Source organism: Rhinoderma darwinii, chromosome 4 (assembly GCF_050947455.1).
Source record: "Rhinoderma darwinii isolate aRhiDar2 chromosome 4, aRhiDar2.hap1, whole genome shotgun sequence".
Classification (NCBI taxonomy): domain Eukaryota; kingdom Metazoa; phylum Chordata; class Amphibia; order Anura; family Rhinodermatidae; genus Rhinoderma; species Rhinoderma darwinii.
The window spans coordinates 373,893,296-373,918,017 of NC_134690.1; the positions used below are offsets into that span (position 1 = coordinate 373,893,296).

The 24,722-nt window shown below is 46.8% G+C and overlaps 1 protein-coding gene across 2 annotated transcripts in view; it reads left to right on the forward strand.

Annotated features, from left to right (window-relative positions):
• Positions 1-28: 28 nt before the first annotated feature.
• The window catches only part of WDPCP (WD repeat containing planar cell polarity effector), a 306,972-nt gene continuing 282,278 nt past the window's right edge, over positions 29-24,722 (forward strand). Inside the window, exons 1-3 of one of the 2 annotated variants that reach the window (XM_075863142.1) lie at positions 29-210; positions 2,033-2,119; positions 5,954-6,007. In XM_075863142.1, coding sequence (XP_075719257.1) covers positions 193-210; positions 2,033-2,119; positions 5,954-6,007 — 159 coding nt within the window. In that variant the 5' untranslated portion in view covers positions 29-192. Of the gene's footprint in view, positions 211-2,032; positions 2,120-5,953; positions 6,008-21,415; positions 21,762-24,722 lie in introns of those variants that run through there. The other variant, XM_075863143.1, reaches the window with a different exon arrangement.

A 24,722-nucleotide genomic window follows, 5' to 3' on the forward strand; every position in this document is an offset into this window, starting at 1 on the left:
GCACTTCACTTATTTCTAGTATTTAGGGCAGTATTTTGTTTCAGAATTTGTGAGTCAAAATCAGAGCCAGTTTCCGGAGCAAAATCCGCAGGCATTGATGACACTTTGACATGTGACCAGTGCGGCGGTCACATGTGACGACATGTCGTTGCTCTATGCTAGCTATACGAAGACCAGCGGGGGAGCCCTGTCATGAGAGCACCAGAGGAAGTGAGTTTAGTGGGGGGAATATATTTAAAAAGTTTGCGCCATTTTTCTGGCGTAAGTAAGTTGCACACTTTGTCGCACAACATAGTTGCTCTAAAATTTGCGACTTTCTACTTCCACTGTCCAAAAGGGGCGATCAGGCCTCTGACGGAGGATTGCATTTCTGTAACACGATTTGGTGTGGATTTGTAATTCAATGGAGCTAATACGGAGCTTTACATTGCAGAATTTTAAAATCATAAGCACGTTTTATATTCTGCGCTATTTTCCTGAGGAAGTGGGGTATAAAATACTTCATTTACATATGGAATCCATGCATAAATCCTGATAGGATCCTGAATGTGTGAACAAGGTCTTATACACTAGGGTGTAAGCAAAATCGTTGAGTGGTGAGAGGGAGATTATTGAAATGACCGGCACAGGCACGTCACAGTCATTCATCGTCTACATAGGATGTGTTCACCCCGTCATGAAGTAAAAAAAATGGGAGAACGACGGTACTAAAAACTGAGTCTAAAAACCTGGATTGTGGTTTTTACATGTCGTACCACAACGCACACCCCTAATACAATACGGCAGTATACAGGCCACCGAAGACGTCATGTACATATTGCATCCTGTTACGTTCTTTGTTTTTATCAGGTAAGGCAAAAGGTGCATGGCTTATTGCAGAAGCTACATTTAGGGTCCTAGGATTCTACGGCCCAGACACCATTTTTAGAGCTGCACATGTCGCTCAGTAACAGGGTGATAGATACATAAGCAGGATCAGCTCCAGGTTTATGTGGGCCCTTGTGCGACACAGACTTAGTAGGCCCCTTTGCGGGGAACCTCACGGCGGTAGTAAAATGGCAGAAAACTTTACTTTATGCCCCCATATAGAAGTTAGGCCCTGTTTATGCCCCCATATAGAAGTTATGCCCCCAGTTTGTACCCCCATAAATTTAGTGCCCTCTGTAGATAGTGCCATATTTGGACAGTGATGTCCGGGGCATCCCCAGAGCCGTAGTCCTAGGCAGAGCGCTATTAGCTACTAGCACTCTGAGTCTGTAGCGTAGTAAATGGCAGAGCGGGGAGATACCGCTGTAGCAGCCCTAGCCGCTGCTAGTGAGGCCGCTGGGCATGGGGCGACGGCGGGCGGCACGTGCCCCCTCATTCCGCGGACCCTGTGGCAGCCGCTATGGCTTCTACAGCAGTAGTTAGACAGGGACTCCCTCTAAAACCAGAATCCCCAGCAAGAATCTGGCCGAGGATTCCACTCCTGGAGGTGCCATAACGGCAGCGTCAGCACTTGGCGGCCGAGAGGGCCCCCCCAAGGGTAGTGGGCTCCGGCACTTCCCCGGGTGCTGACACCGGCCCTGTGCATAAGCGTGCGTGCATCATCACACCTGGTGTCGGCGCTTAGTGTATAAAACAACCGGGTAGTCTTCCAAACCACGTCCAGTTGGTGGGATGAATGGCCCTGTTCAGACAGTGTGCATTTGGCGTGTATTTTGGTGCGTTCTATGCACCAAAATACGCGTCAAAAAAAGTTTGATAAACTTCCCATTCAAATCAATGGGAAATCACGCAGTTAGTACATACAGCTAGGTTTTTTTTCATGCAAGAGTATTTAAAAAAAACTGGTCGAGTAAAGAAAAAAAAGGTCCGGTAAATTCTTTGAGGCCGAAAATGCGCCAAATGTTCCAATAGTCAATAGGAGTCCAAAAACGCCTGTATTTTAAAAAGCTCTTCACAAGCGTATTTGACACGATTACACATTGCTTTTTTTTAGCGCAGTGTGAACATGCGGCTTGTGCTAAATGAGTGAATGGCGTTGTTGCAGGAGGAAAGTGAAAAAGCTACTAGCAAGTGGAAGGAGAGACTGACTCAAGGAAAAGAGGACTGGAAACCAGGACACTGCATTGGACTGGTGAGGACCGCGAGTGCTAGTATCTATCATTGGGCCTGTGTCGCAAAGGCACTGAAGAGCGAGCAGTGGGTGGTTTGTGAGATGCCCATTGTACAGATGGCTGAGCGTGTAAGTTTGGCCGCGTGCATCATTAGCGCCGGCCTGAAGTTATGTTTGAAGTTTTGCAACTCTAATCTGTCTCCATTCCATATTCAGTAAGGGTATGTTCACACGGCCTATTTTCGGCTGTTTTTCGGGCCGTAGACGCCCGAAAAATCGGAAGCAGAACGCCTCCAAACATCTGCCCATTGAAATCAATGGGAAAAACGGCATTCTGTTCCGATGGGCCATTTTTTTACGCGGCCGTTTTGAGAAACGGCCGCGAAAAAGACGTGCATGTCACTTCTTGGGACGTTTTTGGAGCTGTTTTTCATAAACTCTATTGAAAAAAGCTCCAAAAACGGCTGTAAAAAACGCAGTTAAAATCGCGAATGGCTTAAAAAACGTCTGAAAATCAGGAGCTATTTCCCTTGAAAACAGCTCCGTATTTTCAGACGTTTTTAGTCTAGAGTGTGAACATACCCTTAGGCCTCATGCAAACGAACGTGTTTTTGCGGCCGCAATTCACCTGCAAATCCGCTTGTGAATTGTGGTCCCATTCATTTCTGTGGGCCCATGCATATGACCGTGGTTTCCACGGTCCGTGCATTGCCCGGGAGCCTGGACCGCAAAAAGTTAGGACATGTCTTATTACAGCCGCATTTTGTGGTCCAGGCTCATCGAAATGAATGTACACGGCCATGTGCACGGCCCGTGATTTGCGGGCGGCCCGCGGGTGACACTCCGTGGCTGTCCGAGCCGCAAATCACGGGCCATGCACACCACTACAGTCATGTGCATGAGGCCTAAGTCTACGTCCACATGTAGTGGACTTGCTTCAGGAAAATTGCAGCATGAAAGCAGTGCCGCACCTGCCATGAGGCGAGGTGAGCCGACAGCCTCAGGCGGCACCACCTACCCGAAAACGGGGGGCGGCATTTTCAGCCAGGGACGTACTGGACCGGGGGCGGGGGCCATGCAGACACACATACCAGACGTGCCGCATGAAGGGCACGTCTGTAACACTCCTCCTCCTCTCTGGCGCTGTACGCAGCACATGCCGCCAGACAGGAGCAAGTCTGCAGGAGGAGCGGTCGAGCGACGAGACGCACGAGGTACGTTCCTGCCTTGCTGGGACCGGGACCCGTGAGTATACTGCAAGGGGGGGGGGGCTGGGCATTTTACCGACAGCATCCACCCCATAGAGCCCGCACATCACTATAATGGAAGGATTAGTGTGGGGGGGGGTCTGGTCTGACTTACTGCAGAGGGCTCTATAGGGGGGGGATTCTGCCCCCCCTTTAGAGCAGTCAGTCAGATGCTCAGACCCCCCTAACCTTGCAGTATAGTAACTAGTCAGGGCTCTATGGGGGGGATTATTCCCCCCTATAGAGCCCTCTGCTTGCAGTATACTCCCGGCCCCCCAGCGTTGGCCGACCCCTTTTAAATTAGTAGGGGCAGGAAGCTGAGCGCAGTATAAGGGCCTGTTCACATCAGCGTTGGCTTTCCGTTCCGGGCTTCCGTCGGATGTAACCCCGCAACGGAAAGTCAAACTGAAACCACAGCTTCCGTTTTCGTCACAATTAGCGCAGTCGACTGCACTATTGATTCCGTCAGAAAAACGGAAACCTGCCGGAATTGTGACGAACGGAAACCATTAGCAATGTTTCCGTCACCATTGATATCAATGGTGACTGAAACGGAAGCTGCGGTTTCAGTTTGACTTTCCATTGTGGGGTTCACCCGACGGAAACCTCAGACGGAACCCCGGAACGGAAAGCCAACGCTGATGTGATCCTTTACAGCTGAATCCTGTATCCGTCAGGTAAGCGGGACTGACTGATTCAGTGTCCTGCAGGATCGAGCTGTTAGGGTATGTTCACACGGCAGCCTCCGTTACGGCTGAAATTACGGAGCTGATTTCAGGAGAAAACAGCTCCGGCATTTCAGATGTGATGGCATGTTGCCGGAGTTTTTCGCTGCGTCCTTTACGGAAGTAATTGGAGCTGTTTTTCCATGGTGTCAATGGAAAACGGCTCCAATTACGTCTCAAGAAGTGACAGGCACTTCTTTGACGCGGGCGTCTTTTTTACGTGCCGTCTTTTGACAGCGGCGCGTAAAAAAAATGACCGTCGACACAGAACATCGTAAAGCCCATTCAAATGAATAGGCAGATGTTTGCCAATGCTTTGGAGCCGTATTTTCGGACGTAATTCGGGGGTAAAACGCCCGAATTACATCCGTAAATAGGGTGTGTGAACCCAGCCTTACCGATCAAATCTAAGTTCATAACTTAGATGTGATCGATAATAGGCGACCTAATGGATTCAGGTCTCAGCGCTATATACAGCTGCTCTGTATACAGGATACAAAGCAGCTGTATCTCAAAAAGTAACAATAATTTTCAATAAAAAGTAATTAAAACTTGCACCAATCGCATTGATAAATATCTTTTATATATATATATATATATATATATATATATATATATATATATATATGTACATAGCCTTTAAACTGTAACTAAACTTTTATCATGTCATAGTGACATGTCCGAAGTTTTCATCAGTGGGGGAACGAGCACTGAGGCCACCACCGATCGCTGAAACGAACCAGCAGAAGTTCTCGGGTGAGCGATGTGTCGCTTCATTTAGGATCGACTTCCAGCCGAGTGAGCGGTGTACGGACTCATAGACTTTCTATTGAGACCGTACACTGCTCCGAGGAAAGCCAAACAGAATTGAAGCGGCACACCGCTCACCCGAGGACTTCTGCTGCTTCGTTTTAGCGACTAGTGGGGGGTCTCAGTGTTCGGACCCCACTGATCAAAACTTCTGACATGTCAAAAGTTTTTTAAAAAGTTGTTACACTTTAAAGAGAACCTTTCACCTGCCCACAGGTGAGTGCAGCATGTAATGGTCAGGGCTGCACAAACTCTGGGGCACTTTAAACATTTTTCCCTACCCTCTTTCCTTACTTAGATATCGGTGCTGTAATATTTGGCGCCCGATATTTAAATAACCCCATGAACTGCCAATGGGGCGGTAATTGGCAAGGGGACGTGTAACATCGCTGTGACACTGTCCAACCCGCTACGGACAATGTCAACAGCAAGAGCTGGAGAGAGGAGATCATGTGCGCGTGCACACGCTCTCACTCTTCAGCTCTCGGCAGGCAAGTACAAGACTATGTGATCTCTTGCGAGAGATCAGTCTTGTCGTCCTTGTCTGCCGAGAGCTAAATGAATGCCATGAAACAGAAGAAGAAGAATTCACACTCTTCTCCTCTTCTGTCCCTTAGTGGTGGCGGAGCTGCGCGTGCACGCGCTCTCTCTCCAGCTCTTGCTGTAACGCTGTCCGTAGCTGATTGGACAGTGTTACAGCGATGTTACACGCCCCCTGCCAATTACCTCCCCATTGACAGTTCATGGGGTTATTTAAATATCGGGCGCCAAATATTACAGCACCGATATCTAAATAACGAAGGAGGCTAGAAAAAAAAAGTAAAGTGCCCAAGAGTTTGTGCGGCCCTCCCCATTACATGCTGCACTCAACTGAACATGTATGGGGAGGTGTAAGGTTCTGTTTAAAAGAAAGGTGTTATAATTATTTTTTTTTATTTGATATGTTTTATTTTATGGGCCTAATTTTTCTAATTATTTTAATATATTCCCTATAGTAACTATTTATTCATATGTTTGTACGTCTATGAGGGCAGCCATCTTTATTTTTCATACTGCTAATTTTTGTTTTGCAGGTTCCGCTGGACCATTTGGACTACGTCGTAGATTTGTTGGACTACTTCGCTGATGTAAGCTTTTTTTCTTTTTTTTTTATAAAATGGTTAAAGTGGATTGTGTGGAAGAGTTGTCATTTCAATAAAATAAATTTCTTTATGTCTCTGTTTTTTAATACTTCATTACCACCTTAGCAATGGCTGCTGTCTGATTGAGAGCGTCCATTACTAAGAAGGGGCTTAGTGTTAGCCAGTAATAAGGCTATCACTAACCCATATTATTACCCCGGTACCCACCGCCACCAGGAGTACCGGGAGGAGCTGGGTACGATCCTGCACCCGACCATCTGAAGTGAAGGGTACTGGAGTGGCCGCAGGCTGGTACTATCATTTATTGTATCTGGCTGGTTATGAAAAATGGAGGGGATCTCATGTAAAAACAATTTACATTTATTTTTTTAAAATTATGTGGGGTTCCCCCTATTTTTCATAACTAGCCAGATACAATAGAGCAGCTGCAGCTTAGCATCCCCAGGGTGGGAAGGGCCACTTTTTTGGCCCTTCCCAGCCTGATAATACCAGCCTGCGGCCTAACCGTCGTTTCAGATGGCCAGGTACTGAATCGTACTCGACTCTTCCCGGTATCCCTGGCGACAGTGGGAACCAGGGTAATAATAGGGGTTAGTGATAGCCTTTTTACTGGCTAATGCTAAGCCCCAGCCTTAGTAATTGAATGCTGTCAATCAGACAGCAGCCCTAAGGCCATAATAAAGTATTAAAAAAACAGACATAAGATTTTTTTTTTTTATTGAAATCAAAACTCCCCCTTTCACAATTTTTTCTTTTTTAAAGTAGATCATTGAAGTAATCCAATGAATCTACGACGTAGTGCAAACGGTCCAGCGGAACCTACCAAAAAAAAGTTACCAATATAAAATTTAAAAAAATAAATAAATTTGCCACAATAGAAACCCCTGCTCCGCCGTTTGCTCTTGTAGGCCACAGCCTGGTTTAGGCCTGAGGCCTACAAGAGATCGGGAGCACGCTGATGATGTCAACTGCCCGGGCACGATGACGTCACTGCATCATGCCGTCCACGCCGGGCCACTGAACTCAGTTAAAAATCATAAGTCAATTAGGTAATAAAAAGGGGGCATAGAAGATGTGTTAAACCATTTTCCGTGTTAGACTGGGTTCACGAGCATGTTACGTCCGTAATGGACGGAACGTATTTCGGCCGCAAGTCCCGGACCGAACACACTGTAGTGAGCCGGGCTCCTAACATCAGTTATGTACGATACTAGGAGTCCCTGCCTCGCTGCAGGACAACTGTCCCGTACTGTAATCATGTTTTCAGTACGGGACAGTAGTTCCACGGAGAGGCAGGGACTCCTAGCGTCGTACATAACTATGATGCTAGGAGTCCGGCTCCCTGCAGTGTGTTCGGTCCGGGACTTGCGGCCGAAATACGTTCCGTCCATTACGGACGTAACATGCTCGTGTGAACCCAGCCTTAATGCTGCGTTGTTGATCTATGATACTAAAGTAATACAGTAAAAATAATTCTTTAAATATTTTCTATACATTAAACAGCACTTTAACAAATAAACAAATGTTTTCCTATTTAAAAAAATGTATATATTGCGTGTTTGTAAAGCCAGTAATGAGAAAACTCGGATAGATGGGGGGGGGGGGTGTCTTTTTATAGTTTGCCTCAGGCAGCAGGGGGGCTAGGTTCACCCATGCATAAAAGAACAAAACACTATGCTCACCTCCCCTTACTCTTCTGTGGCAACGCTTCCCTTTTCTCCCTCCAGTCTCTCTCCCGGCCTGCAGCGATGACGTGGACTTGCACACTTTGATGCGGATTCACACGTAATCCACAGTTATGGGATTTGCTTGAGGATTTCTTCTTCCCCATTGAATTCAATAAGGAAAATCCGCAACAAATCTGTGCACTTTCCGCATTAGAAATTGACATGCAGCAGATTTCAAAATCTCCACCGCCGACAATTTCTACAGCTATACTGCTACTGTATTCTGCTGCCACTTTTATTACGATAAATCCTTCAGAAAATCTGCAGCAAATCTGCTGTGTGAACGTAGCCTAAAGCTAAGTTCGCACAGGGCAGATACGCTTTGTAATAGCACGCAGCGTATCCGCCATACACTACCGTTCAAAAGTTTAGGGTCACTTAGAAATTTCCTTATTTTTGAAAGAAAGCGATTATTTGTACGGAGATAAATTCTCTGTGTGTAGTCCTAGCCTAAACAGCGAGTTATCGCTCACTACAAAAAAAGTCTTGGTCTAGTCGCAGCCCGATTGTGTTCTGAACTAGACGCAAATACAGAAGACAAATCGATCAATCCATGTTCCAGGTTCATCACAAACCTAGCGATTCGATTACCAATGCGCCCTAAAGACAAAAAAAAGCAGAACTCGAATTGCCTAAAAAGATAAAAATAAATTTGACTACATGCCAAGCAAAGAGATTCTATATGTATATATATATATATATATGTATATATATATATATATATATATATATATATATACATACATACATACACTACCGGTCAAAAGTTTAGGGTCACTTAGAAATTTCCTTATTTTTGAAAGAAAAGCACAGTTTTTTTCAATGAAGATAACATTAAATTAATCAGAAATACACTCTATACATTGTTAATGTGCTAAATGACTATTCTAGCTGCAAACCTCTGGTTTTTAATGCAATATCTACATAGGTGTATAGAGGCCCATTTCCAGCAACCATCACTCCAGTGTTCTAATGGTACATTGTGTTTGCTAACTGTGTTAGAAGGCTAATTGATGATTAGAAAACACTTGAAAACCCTTGTGCAATTATGTTAGCACCGCTGTAAACAGTTTTGCTGTTTAGAGGAGCTATAAAACTGACCTTCCTTAGAGCTAGTTGAGAATCTGGAGCATTACATTTGTGGGTTCGATTAAACTCTCAAAATGACTAGAAAAAGAGAGCTTTCATGTGAAACTCGACAGTCTATTCTTGTTCTTAGAAATGAAGGCTATTCCATGCGAGAAATTGCCAAGAAACTGAAGATTTCCTACAACGGTGTTGTAATGGCAGGAAGGAGGTGAAGGGAAAGTGAGCCCTAATCTACCCACCGCCCTGTCCCTGCCTACTTGCAACGACCCGCCCTAGGCGACGAGGTACAACTGGGCGGCGGTCCCTACGCTGGCTAAGTGCACAGGAAGACAAACAGGGAACACGCAAGGGAAGGGGCAGTAGCCACTGAACGCCACGAGGAAACGGGGCGGCGAACGAACAGTCAGGACCAGGACGAAGTGAGTACACCCGAGCGGGCACGGAGACAGAAGCAAGCCAGGGCAAGCAAAGCAGGTCAAGCAGAACTGCAGCAAGGCAGAAGCACGGCAGAAGCAGGCTGGAGCAAGCAGCAGTGGGGCCAGGAATCCAAAAGAATTACAAGCACTGAGGGAGAGCACAGGGCAGGTAATAAAGGGCAGGGGGCGGAGCTAACTCCGAGAGACCATGCCGCGATAGGCTCTCCCACTCCTGAGCCTGCCACCCTGGTTGGTGGGAGATGGTGTCAGTCGAACAGGTCTGGCCTCAGGTGTGGATTGATTAATCCCAGGAGTATAGCTAGATGAAGTACCTGGCAGATCCCTAACAGTACTCCCCCTTTTATGAGGGGCCACCGGACCCTTACTAAGGGGACCCGGTTTAGTGGGGAAGAGGAGGTGGAACCTCCTGATCAATACCCCAGCGTGAACATCACGGGCAGGTACCCAAGTCCTCTCCTCCGGCCCGTATCCTCTCCAATGGACCAGGTACTGGAGGGAGCCCTGGACCATCCTACTGTCCATAATCTTGGCCACCTCGAATTCCACCCCCTCAGGGGTGAGAACGGGAACAGGAGGTATCCTCGAGGGGGACCAGGACGGGGAGCAGCGTTTAAGGAGGGAGGCATGGAAGACGTCATGTATGCGAAAGGATGGGGGGAGCTCCAGACGGAAGGATACAGGGTTGAGGACTTCAATGATCTTATAAGGTCCAATAAATCGGGGAGCAAACTTCCTGGACGGGACCTTAAGGCGCAAGTTCCTGGACGACAACCAGACCAAATCCCCGACGACAAACCGGGGGTTAGCAGAACGTCTACTATCCGCCTGAATCTTTTGTGCGCTCTGGGACGCCTCTAAGTTCTTCTGAACCTGGGCCCAGACAGTGCACAGTTCCCGATGAACCTCCTCTACCTCAGGATTATTGGAACAACCAGGGGAGACGGAGGAGAACCTTGGGTTAAACCCGAAATTACAGAAAAACGGGGAGACCCCTGACGAGTTACTGACCCGGTTATTCAGGGAAAATTCAGCAAGGGGAAGGAATGAGACCCAATCGAATTGACAGTCAGAGATGAAACACCTTAAATATTGTTCCAGGGATTGGTTGGTCCTTTCCGTTTGGCCATTAGTTTCGGGATGGAAGGCGGAGGAGAAGGACAGATCAATCTCCAACTTTTTACAAAAAGCTCTCCAAAATAAGGAAACAAATTGTACCCCTCTGTCAGAAACGATATTGACTGGGGCCCCATGGAGACGCAGGATGTGTTTCACAAACAAAGAAGCTAACGTCTTGGCGTTAGGTAGCTTCTTAAGGGGCACAAAGTGGCACATCTTGCTGAAGCGGTCGACTACCACCCACACCACCGACTTGCCCTGAGATGGAGGCAAATCGGTGATAAAATCCATGGAGATATGGGTCCAAGGTCTCTGGGGAATGGGCAAGGAACGTAGTAGGCCCGCAGGTCGGGACCTAGGGGTTTTGGACCTAGCGCAAACCTCACAGGCGGCGACGTAAGCCCTAACATCTTTAGGCAACCCAGGCCACCAATAGTTTCTGGTAATGAGGTGTTTGGTGCCCAAGATGCCAGGATGACCAGATAGAGCGGAGTCATGGTTTTCCCTGAGTACCCTCAGCCGGTATTGCAGGGGAACAAACAGTTTGTCCCCAGGGACGTTCCCGGGAGCTGCACCCTGATCAGCCGCGATATCAGAAGCTAAATCAGAATCCGTGGCAGAGACGATTATACCAGGGGGTAAAATACAAGCGGGATCCTTCTCGGAAGGAGGATTGGCCATGAAACTACGTGACAGAGCGTCAGCCTTAATATTCTTGGACCCAGCCCTATAGGTAACCAAGAAATTAAATCTGGTAAAGAATAGTGCCCACCGAGCTTGTCTAGGATTAAGCCTCCGGGCCGATTCTAGGAAAACCAGATTCTTGTGATCCGTAAGGACAGTTACCTGGTGTCTGGCCCCCTCCAGGAAATGCCGCCACTCCTCAAAAGCCCATTTAATGGCTAGAAGTTCGCGGTTGCCAATATCATAGTTACTCTCCGTGGGCGAAAACTTCCTAGAGAAGTAAGCACAGGGGCGGAGATGGGTGAGGGAGCTGGTACCCTGGGACAAGACGGCCCCCACTCCCACCTCGGAAGCGTCAACCTCCACAATAAATGGCTCCTCTTGGTTGGGCTGAATCAGCACGGGGGCCGAGATAAAGCACTTCTTGAGAGTCTCAAAGGCCTGGACGGCCTCAGGGGGCCAATGGAGGACATCGGCACCCTTGCGGGTAAGGTCCGTAAGAGGCTTAGCGACGACCGAGAAGTTGGCAATAAATCTCCTGTAATAGTTGGCGAACCCTAAAAAACACTGTAACGCCTTAAGGGAGGCAGGTTGGACCCATTCCGCCACAGCTTGAACCTTGGCAGGGTCCATGCGGAATTCATGAGGAGTGAGGATTTGCCCTAAAAATGGTATCTCCTGTACCCCAAAGACACATTTTTCAGTCTTAGCAAACAGATTATTCTCCCGAAGGACCTGGAGCACCTTCCTGACATGCTCCACGTGGGAGGACCAGTCCTTGGAAAACACCAGTATGTCATCAAGGTACACAACAAGAAAATTACCTAGGTACTCTCTCAGGATTTCATTAATAAAATTCTGGAAGACAGCAGGGGCATTACACAACCCAAAGGGCATGACCAGGTATTCGAAATGACCCTCGGGTGTGTTGAACGCAGTTTTCCACTCATCCCCCTCTTTGATGCGGATAAGGTTATATGCCCCCCGTAGATCGAACTTAGAAAACCATTGGGCTCCCTGAACCTGATTAAAAAGATCCGGAATCAAAGGAAGTGGGTACTGGTTCCTTACGGTGACCTTATTCAGGTTACGATAATCAATGCACGGCCTAAGACCACCATCCTTCTTCCCCACGAAGAAGAAGCCAGCACCTACAGGAGAAGTCGAGGGGCGAATGAAACCCTTGGCCAGGCATTCTTGGATATACACCCTCATCGCTTCACGTTCAGGACATGAAAGATTAAATATCCTACCCTTAGGAAGCTTGGCACCAGGCACCAAATCGATAGCGCAATCGTAATCTCTATGGGGAGGCAACACCTCGGAGGCCTCCTTAGAAAACACATCGGCGAAGTCCTGAACAAACTCAGGAAGCGTGTTTACCTCCTCCCGGGGAGAAATAGAGTTAACAGAAAGACATGACATAAGACATTCATTACCCCATTTGGTGAGATCCCCAGTATTCCAATCAAATGTGGGATTATGCAACTGCAACCAGGGAAGGCCTAAAACCAGATCAGACGATAATCCCTGCATCACCAGTACAGAGCACTGCTCCAAATGCATGGAGCCAACCAGGAGTTCAAAAACAGGAGTATGCTGAGTAAAATAACCATTAGCAAGGGGGGTTGAGTCGATTCCTACTACAGGGATAGGATAAGGTAAATCAATACAAGGCATCTTTAGAGACATAGCAAATTCCACAGACATGATATTAGCAGATGAGCCAGAATCCACGAAAGCACTGCCCGTGGCAGACCGGCCAGCAAACGAGACCTGAAAGGGAAGCAAAATTTTATTGCGTTTCACATTAACGGGAAATACCTGTGCGCCCAAGTGACCTCCCCGATGATCACTTAGGCGCGGAAGTTTTCCGGCTTCTTATTCTTGCGCCTGGGACAGGTGTTCAGTAGATGCTTGTCGTCCCCACAGTAGAAGCAGAGACCATTCATTCTGCGAAACTCCCTACGTTGTTGAGGGGACATGGAGGCCCCGAGTTGCATAGGTACCTCCGAGTCCTCCGTGGAGGGGCGAGGAGACGGGACCTCGGGGGGAATCGCAGAAAAGTCAGAGGGGAGCACACTGAAGCGTTCTAGCTGACGTTCCCTGAGACGTCGGTCAAGTCGTACTGCTAGGGCCATAACCTGGTCAAGGGAGTCAGGCGAGGGGTAGCTAACCAGCAGATCCTTCAGGGCGTCAGATAATCCTAACCTAAACTGGCACCTTAGGGCCGGATCGTTCCACTGAGAAGCTACGCACCACTTCCTAAAATCAGAACAGTATTCCTCAACCGGTCTCCTACCCTGACGTAAGGTCACCAGCTGACTCTCGGCTAAAGCAGTCCTGTCAGTCTCGTCGTAAATGAGTCCGAGGGCAGAGAAAAAACGATCAACAGAGGAAAGTTCAGGGGCGTCAGGAGCCAAGGAGAAGGCCCACTCTTGGGGCCCTTCCTGGAGTCGGGATATGATGATACCCACCCGCTGGTTCTCGGAACCTGAGGAGTGGGGCTTTAGGCGGAAATACAGTCTGCAACTCTCCCGGAAGGAGAGAAACGTCTTACGGTCCCCTGAAAACCGGTCAGGTAACTTGAGGTCGGGTTCTAGAGGTGAGGTGAGGGGTACTACTAAAGCAGCGTCACCCTGATTGACCCTTTGGGCCAGGGCCTGGACCTGTAGGGAGAGGCCCTGCATCTGCTGGGTCAGGGTCTCAAGGGGGTCCATGATAGCGTCAGCGTAGGAGAAATGGTAGACTAGGTAAGGGGCTTGTAATTATGTAATGGCAGGAAGGAGGTGAAGGGAAAGTGAGCCCTAATCTACCCACCGCCCTGTCCCTGCCTACTTGCAACGACCCGCCCTAGGCGACGAGGTACAACTGGGCGGCGGTCCCTACGCTGGCTAAGTGCACAGGAAGACAAACAGGGAACACGCAAGGGAAGGGGCAGTAGCCACTGAACGCCACGAGGAAACGGGGCGGCGAACGAACAGTCAGGACCAGGACGAAGTGAGTACACCCGAGCGGGCACGGAGACAGAAGCAAGCCAGGGCAAGCAAAGCAGGTCAAGCAGAACTGCAGCAAGGCAGAAGCACGGCAGAAGCAGGCTGGAGCAAGCAGCAGTGGGGCCAGGAATCCAAAAGAATTACAAGCACTGAGGGAGAGCACAGGGCAGGTAATAAAGGGCAGGGGGCGGAGCTAACTCCGAGAGACCAGGCCGCGATAGGCTCTCCCACTCCTGAGCCTGCCACCCTGGTTGGTGGGAGATGGTGTCAGTCGAACAGGTCTGGCCTCAGGTGTGGATTGATTAATCCCAGGAGTATAGCTAGATGAAGTACCTGGCAGATCCCTAACAGGTGTGTACTACTCCCTTCAGAGGACAGCACAAACAGGCTCTAACCAGAGTAGAAAGAGAAGTGGGAGGCCCCGCTGCACAACTGAGCAACAAGACAAGTACATTAGAGTATCTAGTTTGAGAAATAGACGCCTCACAGGTCCTCAACTGGCAGCTTCATTAAATAGTACCCGCAAAACGCCAGTGTCAACGTCTACAGTGAAGAGGCGACTCCGGGATGCTGGCCTTCAGGGCAGAGTGGCAAAGAAAAGCCATATCTGAGACTGGCTAATAAAAGGAAAAGATTAATATGGGCAAAAGCACACAGACATTGGACAGAGGAAGATTGGAAAAAAGTGTTATGGACAGATGAATCGAAGTTTGAGGTGTTTGGATCACACAGAAGAACATTTGTGAGATGTAGAACAACTGAAAAGATGCTGGAAGAGTGCCTGACACCATCTGTCAAGCATGGTGGAGGTAATGTGATGGTCTGGGGTTGCTTTGGTGCTGGTAAAGTGGGAGATTTGTACAAGGTAAAAGGGATTTTGAATAAGGAAGGCCATCACCCCATTTTGCAACGCCATGCCATACCCTGTGGACAGCGCTTGATTGGAGCCAATTTCATCCTACAACAGGACAATGACCCAAAGAACACCTCCAAATTATGCAAGAACTATTTAGGGAAGAAGCTGGCAGCTGGTATTCTATCTGTAATGGAGTGGCCAGCGCAGTCACCAGATCTCAACCCCATAGAGCTGTTGTGGGAGCAGCTTGACCGTATGGTACGCAAGAAGTGTCCATCAAGCCAATCCAACTTGTGGGAGGGGCTTCTGGAAGCATGGGGTGAAATTTCTCCCGATTTACCTCAGCAAATTAACAGCTAGAATGCCAAAGGTCTGCAATGCTATAATTGCTGAAAATGGAGCATTCTTTGACGAAAGCAAAGTTTGAAGGAGAAAATTATTATTTCAAATAAAAATCATTATTTCTAACCTTGTCAATGTCTTGACTATATTTTCTAGTCATTTTGCAACTTATTTGATAAATATAAGTGTGAGTTTTCATGAAAAACACAAAATTGTCTGGGTGACCCCAAACTTTTGAACGGTAGTGTATGCGCCGCAGGGAATTCCGGGCAAAGAAACGCACCAAACTGTGATGCAGTTTTTCGCCCGGAATGTCCGCTGCGAAAAACTGCAGCACTTAGTCGGCCTGCTAGCATCCCAGGAGACCGCTGCATCTTCCTAGGAGGCCGGCCTGGAGAAGGAAACACAGTCTACTAGGTAAGTATAATTAATATAAGATTATTTTTTTTCGGATTTGCGTTTTTTGCCGCGGTATCGCTGCGAACCCGCTGCAAAAAAACGCAACAACTGCTATTTGTTGCAGGATTTATCTCACCATTGAATTCAATGGGGAAATCCTGCAACAAATAAGCAGTGTTTACGTAAATACTATTGACATGCTGCGGAATAAAACTCTGCACCGCAGGTAAATTTATGAGCCTTTTTCTGCTCAGTATTTACAGCGTGTGGATACTTTGCTGCTACTGTATTCGCTGCATATTTTCCGCAACAAATTCCGTTGCTGAAAATCCACAGTATTTATGTTACGTGTGAACTAGCCCCAATAGTATGTTCAGATGCGGCATAGATTTTCTATGCAGATTTTACTTTTTGCATTGCAAACACTGATTGATAGGAATCAAAATGGTTTTTTTTCTGCTTGTATGGGGAATTGCTTGTAATCAAGATCACTATACAGTACTGAAGCCTGCACTGTATAGTGACTGTACTGTATCCTGTACTCTATAGTGCCTGTACTGAATCCTGTACTGTATAGTGCCTGTACTGCAGCCTGCACTGTAGTGATTGCACTGCATCCTGTACTGTATAGTGACTGTACTGCATCCTGTACTGTATAGTGACTGTACTGCATCCTGCACTGTATAGTGATTGTACTGCAGCCTGTACTGTATAGTGATTGCACTGCATCCTGTACTGTATAGTGACTGTACTGCATCCTGTACTGTATAGTGATTGTACCGCATCCTGTACTGTATAGTGATTGTACTGCATCCTGTACTGTATAGTGACTGTACTGCATCCTGTACTGTATAGTGATTGTACCGCATCCTGTACTGTATAGTGACTGTACTGCATCCTGCACTGTATAGTGATTGTACCGCATCCTGTACTGTATAGTGATTGTACTGTATAGTGACTGTACTGCATCCTGTACTGTATAGTGATTGTACTGTATAGTGACTGTACTGCATCCTGCACTGTATAGTGATTGTACCGCATCCTGTACTGTATAGTGATTGTACTGTATAGTGATTGTACCGCATCCTGTACTGTATAGTGATTGTACTGCATCCTGCACTGTCTAGTGATTGCACTGCATCCTGTACTGTATAGTGACTGTACTGCATCCTGTACTGTATAGTGATTGTACTGCATCCTGTACTGTATAGTGACTGTACTGCATCCTGTACTGTATAGTGACTGTACTGCATCCTGTACTGTATAGTGACGGTACCGCAGCCTGTACTGTATAGTGCCTGTACTGTATAGTGACTGTACTGCAGCCTGCACTGTATAGTGATTGCACTGCATCCTGTACTGTATAGTGATTGTACCGCATCCTGTACTGTATAGTGATTGTACTGCATCCTGTACTGTATAGTGATTGTACTGCATCCTGTACTGTATAGTGATTGTACTGCATCCTGTACTGTATAGTGACTGTACTGCATCCTGTACTGTATAGTGATTGTACTGCATCCTGCACTGTATGGTGATTGTACTGCATCCTGCACTGTATAGTGATTGTACTGCATCCTGTACTGTATAGTGATTGTACCGCATCCTGTACTGTATAGTGATTGTACCGCATCCTGTACTGTATAGTGATTGTACTGCATCCTGTACTGTATAGTGATTGTACTGCATCCTGTACTGTATAGTGATTGTACTGCATCCTGTACTGTATAGTGACTGTACTGCATCCTGTACTGTATAGTGATTGTACTGCATCCTGCACTGTATGGTGATTGTACTGCATCCTGCACTGTATAGTGATTGTACCGCATCCTGTACTGTATAGTGATTGTACCGCATCCTGTACTGTATAGTGATTGTACCGCATCCTGTACTGTATAGTGATTGTACTGCATCCTGTACTGTATAGTGATTGTACTGCATCCTGCACTGTATAGTGACTGTACTGCATCCTGTACTGTATAGTGATTGTACTGCATCCTGTACTGTATAGTGACTGTACTGCATCCTGTACTGTATAGTGACTGTACTGCATCCTGTACTGTATAGTGATTGTACCGCATCCTGTACTGTATAGTGATTGTACCGCATCCTGTACTGTATAGTGATTGTACTGCATCCTGTACTGTATAGTGACTGTACTGCATCCTGCACTGTATAGTGATTGTACTGCATCCTGTACTGTATAGTGACTGTACTGCATCCTGCACTGTATAGTGATTGTACCGCATCCTGTACTGTATAGTGATTGTACTGCATCCTGTACTGTATAGTGATTGTACTGCATCCTGTACTGTATAGTGATTGTACCGCATCCTGCACTGTATAGTGATTGTACCGCATCCTGAACTGTATAGTGATTGTACCGCATCCTGTACTGTATAGTGATTGTACTGCATCCTGTACTGTATAGTGACTGTACTGCATCCTGCACTGTATAGTGATTGTACTGCATCCTGCACTGTATAGTGAGTGTACCGCAGCCTGTACTGTATAGTGATTGTACCACAGCCTGTACTGTATAGTGACGGTACCGCATCCTGTACTGTATAGTGACGGTACCGCAGCCTGTACTGTATAGTGCCTGTACTGTATAGTGACGGTACCGCAGCCTGTACTGTATAGTGATTGTACCGCAGCCTGTACTGTATAGTGACGGTACCGCAGCCTTTACTGTATAGTGATTGTACTGCATCCTGTACTGTATAGTGACTGTACTGCATCCTGTACTGTATAGTGATTGTACCGCATCCTGCACTGTATAGTGATTGTACCGCAGCCTGTACTGTATAGTGACGGTACCGCAGCCTTTACTGTATAGTGATTGTACTGCATCCTGCACTGTATAGTGACTGTACTGCATCCTGTACTGTATAGTGATTGTACTGCATCCTGTACTGTATAGTGACTGTACTGCATCCTGTACTGTATAGTGACTGTACTGCATCCTGTACTGTATAGTGATTGTACCGCATCCTGTACTGTATAGTGATTGTACCGCATCCTGTACTGTATAGTGATTGTACTGCATCCTGTACTGTATAGTGACTGTACTGCATCCTGCACTGTATAGTGATTGTACTGCATCCTGTACTGTATAGTGACTGTACTGCATCCTGTACTGTATAGTGATTGTACTGCATCCTGCACTGTATGGTGATTGTACTGCATCCTGCACTGTATAGTGATTGTACCGCATCCTGTACTGTATAGTGATTGTACCGCATCCTGTACTGTATAGTGATTGTACCGCATCCTGTACTGTATAGTGATTGTACTGCATCCTGTACTGTATAGTGATTGTACTGCATCCTGCACTGTATAGTGACTGTATTGCATCCTGTACTGTATAGTGATTGTACTGCATCCTGTACTGTATAGTGACTGTACTGCATCCTGTACTGTATAGTGACTGTACTGCATCCTGTACTGTATAGTGATTGTACCGCATCCTGTACTGTATAGTGATTGTACCGCATCCTGTACTGTATAGTGATTGTACTGCATCCTGTACTGTATAGTGACTGTACTGCATCCTGCACTGTATAGTGATTGTACTGCATCCTGTACTGTATAGTGACTGTACTGCATCCTGCACTGTATAGTGATTGTACCGCATCCTGTACTGTATAGTGATTGTACTGCATCCTGTACTGTATAGTGATTGTACTGCATCCTGTACTGTATAGTGATTGTACCGCATCCTGCACTGTATAGTGATTGTACCGCATCCTGAACTGTATAGTGATTGTACTGCATCCTGTACTGTATAGTGATTGTACTGCATCCTGTACTGTATAGTGACTGTACTGCATCCTGCACTGTATAGTGATTGTACTGCATCCTGCACTGTATAGTGAGTGTACCGCAGCCTGTACTGTATAGTGATTGTACCACAGCCTGTACTGTATAGTGACGGTACCGCATCCTGTACTGTATAGTGACGGTACCGCAGCCTGTACTGTATAGTGCCTGTACTGTATAGTGACGGTACCGCAGCCTGTACTGTATAGTGATTGTACCGCAGCCTGTACTGTATAGTGACGGTACCGCAGCCTTTACTGTATAGTGATTGTACTGCATCCTGTACTGTATAGTGACTGTACTGCATCCTGTACTGTATAGTGATTGTACCGCATCCTGCACTGTATAGTGATTGTACCGCAGCCTGTACTGTAGTGACGGTACCGCAGCCTTTACTGTATAGTGATTGTACTGCATCCTGCACCTTATAGTGACTGTACTGCATCCTGTACTGTATAGTGATTGTACTGCATCCTGTACTGTATAGTGACTGTACTGCATCCTGTACTGTATAGTGACTGTACTGCATCCTGTACTGTATAGTGATTGTACCGCATCCTGTACTGTATAGTGATTGTACCGCATCCTGTACTGTATAGTGATTGTACTGCATCCTGTACTGTATAGTGACTGTACTGCATCCTGCACTGTATAGTGATTGTACTGCATCCTGTACTGTATAGTGACTGTACTGCATCCTGCACTGTATAGTGATTGTACCGCATCCTGTACTGTATAGTGATTGTACTGCATCCTGTACTGTATAGTGATTGTACTGCATCCTGTACTGTATAGTGACTGTACTGCATCCTGTACTGTATAGTGATTGTACTGCATCCTGTACTGTATAGTGACTGTACCGCATCCTGTACTGTATAGTGATTGTACCGCATCCTGTACTGTATAGTGATTGTACTGCATCCTGTACTGTATAGTGACTGTACTGCATCCTGCACTGTATAGTGATTGTACTGCATCCTGTACTGTATAGTGACTGTACTGCATCCTGCACTGTATAGTGATTGTACCGCATCCTGTACTGTATAGTGATTGTACTGCATCCTGTACTGTATAGTGACTGTACTGCATCCTGTACTGTATAGTGATTGTACTGCATCCTGTACTGTATAGTGACTGTACTGCATCCTGCACTGTATAGTGATTGTACCGCAGCCTGTACTGTATAGTGATTGTACTGCATCCTGTACTGTATAGTGACTGTACTGCATCCTGCACTGTATAGTGAGTGTACCGCAGCCTGTACTGTATAGTGATTGTACCACAGCCTGTACTGTATAGTGACGGTACCGCATCCTGTACTGTATAGTGACGGTACCGCAGCCTGTACTGTATAGTGCCTGTACTGTATAGTGACGGTACCGCAGCCTGTACTGTATAGTGATTGTACCGCAGCCTGTACTGTATAGTGACGGTACCGCAGCCTTTACTGTATAGTGATTGTACTGCATCCTGTACTGTATAGTGACTGTACTGCATCCTGTACTGTATAGTGACTGTACCGCATCCTGTACTGTATAGTGACTGTACTGCAGCCTGCACTGTATAGTGATTGTACCGCATCCTGTACTGTATAGTGACTGTACCGCAGCCTGTACTGTATAGTGACTGTACCGCAGCCTGTACTGTATAGTGACTGTACCGCAGCCTGTACTGTATAGTGATTGTACTGCATCCTGTACTGTATAGTGACGGTACCGCAGCCTGTACTGTATAGTGACGGTACCGCAGCCTGTACTGTATAGTGACGGTACCGCAGCCTGTACTGTATAGTGACAGTACCGCAGCCTGTACTGTATAGTGCCTGTACTGTATAGTGACGGTACCGCAGCCTGTACTGTATAGAGCCTGTACTGTATAGTGACGGTACCGCAGCCTGTACTGTATAGTGCGGTCAGGCGGCAGTATTCTAGGGACGCTGTTAACGTTCCAGCATTCTTTCCAGCCATCCTCAGGGTCCCCTGTGCGGGAGTGGCTTGTAATGAAAATAAAGCCTGCTTCTTCTATAGTGTCAAGACGTCACCCCCGTGGTCACTATACATTGGGAGGTATACCACTGTAATAATGGCGAAATCTCAGCAGCGAGTGACGTCCTGACGCGCCCCCTGACTACACGGAGAAGGTTGCTGTGTTGCTAGGAGACGGCGCGAGGCCTCAGCTTGCCGGATGACACCGCCGTAGAGTAAGAGGCGGGACTGCTGACTACGTAACGTCTGTGGTATACTACACCGGAGGACCCGGACTGTACGGGAGGTAGGAGCCATGTCTGTCCTCTCCTCAGTGTGTACCGTGTGGCCGCCTGCACAGTGCAGGGCGCCAGTGATTAGATACAACTCTGCTACATTACTCATTCACAATGGAGAACTCCCCTCTAAATCTAATCTGCTCTATGCTCCTCCTGTAGTTGTATCTGTGCCTATAGCTGCCCTTGCTATGCCCATACAGGTCGTCACCCAACTTTCCTAGACTTGTCATTGACTTATTTGAAGTGATGAATCTCCAGATCCATAATGCTATATCAAAGTTTGTCACCAAGCTTGGTGAATATCAGATATAAGTAGAGGTATCAGTCAGGCTCACGTACAAGGCCGCATGTTATTCAAAGAATACAACATGGCTACCGAACCGACACTTTTTTGCGCAGAAAATGTATGAATCAGTCGGACCGTGTAACTTGTAGACCACACCCACTTTACTAGAATGTGTCGGAGGGCTCGATAGATATGGCGTTCAACATGGACGCAATAATCTTCAGTGCGGTTACGCCAGAAAGCTAATGTAATGGCGCTGATAAACATGCCTAATTGTTTGTTGTGGCAATGACTGTATAGTACCTATAGGGGGTGTAGAGGTAGAAGCCGCACCCAGGCCATGGTGCTTGAGTTGGCCCAAAGGCCCTTCTGCCACATAAGAAGACACTGGTATTATTAAAGGGCGTGTCCGAAAAAAAGTAACAAACCAAACGTAACATCGCCAATAAAAACTCCTCCGCTCCAGCGCCGGTGCTCTCCGCTGTATTTGTTTACTTCAGTAATGACGTACCGTTTATCCACGTGACCAATCACTGGCCTCCGCCATTCTAGCATGTATGTGACCGCTGAGGCCAGTGATTGGTCACGTGGATAAACGGTACATCATTACTGCAGTAAACAAGAACGGAAACAATTTAAAACTCGCACTTCAGGTTAATTTACATGCGGAAAATTCTTCAACGTGTAGCTGCGATTACTTGTGTTCTAGTTTACTTTGCTGGTTCTTGTATTATTCTTCAAGAAAATCTGTGCAGCAGATCCACATGTAATACGCATCATGTGCACGTGGCCAAAATGGCAGATCGTAGATGTGGGGCCCTTTCCCAGATTTTGTACTTGGGCCCAGGAGCACCTTGTTACACCCTGGAGTTACGGACAGCATTTGGTGTAAATGACGTCATCCGATCTGTCTCTTCTTTAACATTGGAATCAATGGGTCCAGTGACGTGACTGACCAGAACTGTAGATTCACGTTGTTTATGAATACACATATTTTCCAACCCCATTGGATTGTCAGAGAGTCTCGTAAAACGAGGGGAGATCTCCCCGACTACCTGCAGATAAGTCTGTCTCTTCAGCAGGAGCAGTCACTGAATATGCCAGATTCCTAGTGCGGTGATTTCTATTGATGGAGATCAGCGGCAGGAGAGGAAGTGGCGTGCAAGGCGCTGCTTGTTGGCAGTGTACATGTCACTTCCTGGCAGTGAGGAGGCGGAGGATGTGCGTTTTTTTTTTTTTGTGTTAATTGGAAACATTAGCTGACACTGTATGCTGGCACTCTCTGGCTTGGACAAATATAACTAAAGTTTTAAAAAAACTTTTGACACGTCATAGTGACATGTCTGAAGTTTTGATCGGTGGGGGTCCAAGCACTGAGACCCCCATCGATCGCTAAAGCGAAGCGATCTTAGTTAGCGATGTGCCGCTTCTTTTTCGGATCGGCTTTCCTCGGAAAGCCGAGTGAGCGGTGCACTAACTCATAAGGGCGGATATGCTGCGTAAAAGCACGCAGCTTAAAAACCGCACCAAACTGTGGTGCCGTTTTTTGCCCGGAATGTCCACTGCAGAAAACTGCAGCACATAGCCGGTCTGCTTTGTTTCATCCCAGGAGACCATTGCAGCCTGTGATTGGCTGCAGCGGCAGTCACATGGGATGAAGCGTCATCCCAGGAGGCCTGCCCTCTGATGTCATCCAGGACGGCCTCCTGGGATGACTTTTATCCCATGTGACTGCTGCTACAGCCTCTGATTGGCTGTGGCAGCGGTCACATGGGATGAAACGTCATCCCAGGAGGCCGGCCTAGAGGAAGAAACACAGAATCCTGGGTAAGTATAAGATTTTTTTCTGAGTTGCGTTTTTTGTGGCGGAATCGCTGCGAATCCGCTGCAAAAAAGGCAACAACTGCTATGCGTTGCGGGATTTATGACAATGGCATAATTTTTTTTTAGTAATTTGTCGTCGGTTCCTTTGTGGAATGGATGAGAAACAGGGGCTTTAAAGGGACTATTCACCCTTGAATTAATTTTTTTTAAATGGAATTAGGTTCAAAATTAAAAAAAATCTGTGGGTTTCTGATACACAGCTCTAAATTTTTTGAATGGGTAGATTTAAATGGAACCTCTCCCTCCCCATATCGCTTTTTCAGCTTTTTTTTTAAACATCAAAACTGCTGAAAAAGCTATGTGGGGGAGGGAGAGGGCATTTTAAACGTACCTTTTTCATCTTCATTATTGTTTTAGTTGCACTAGGGAACTTCACTTTGCGATCTTTGTATTGCTGAAATAATTTTTAGTATACCAAAGCTTTATGGCCTTTCAGTGCAAAACGGCCTAATAGACAAATAGCCAGGGCAGGTCTGGGGGCTTTTGTTAGCATGTCCTCTCTAAGGGCTTATTCAGACGAACGTATAATACGTTTTCACGCGCCTCGCACGGACCTATGTTAGTCAATGGGGCCGTTCAGTCTGTCAGTGATTTTCACGCCTCGTATGTCCGCTGCGTAAAACTCATGACATGTCCTATATTTGCCAGTTTTTCGCGCATCACGCACCCATTGAAGTCAATGGGTGTGTGAAAACTGCTCACGGCACACGGACGCACTTCCATGTGATGCGCGCTACTATAGTCAAAACTATGAATGAAAACAGAAAAGCACCACGTGCAACATAAAAATAGAGTGTCA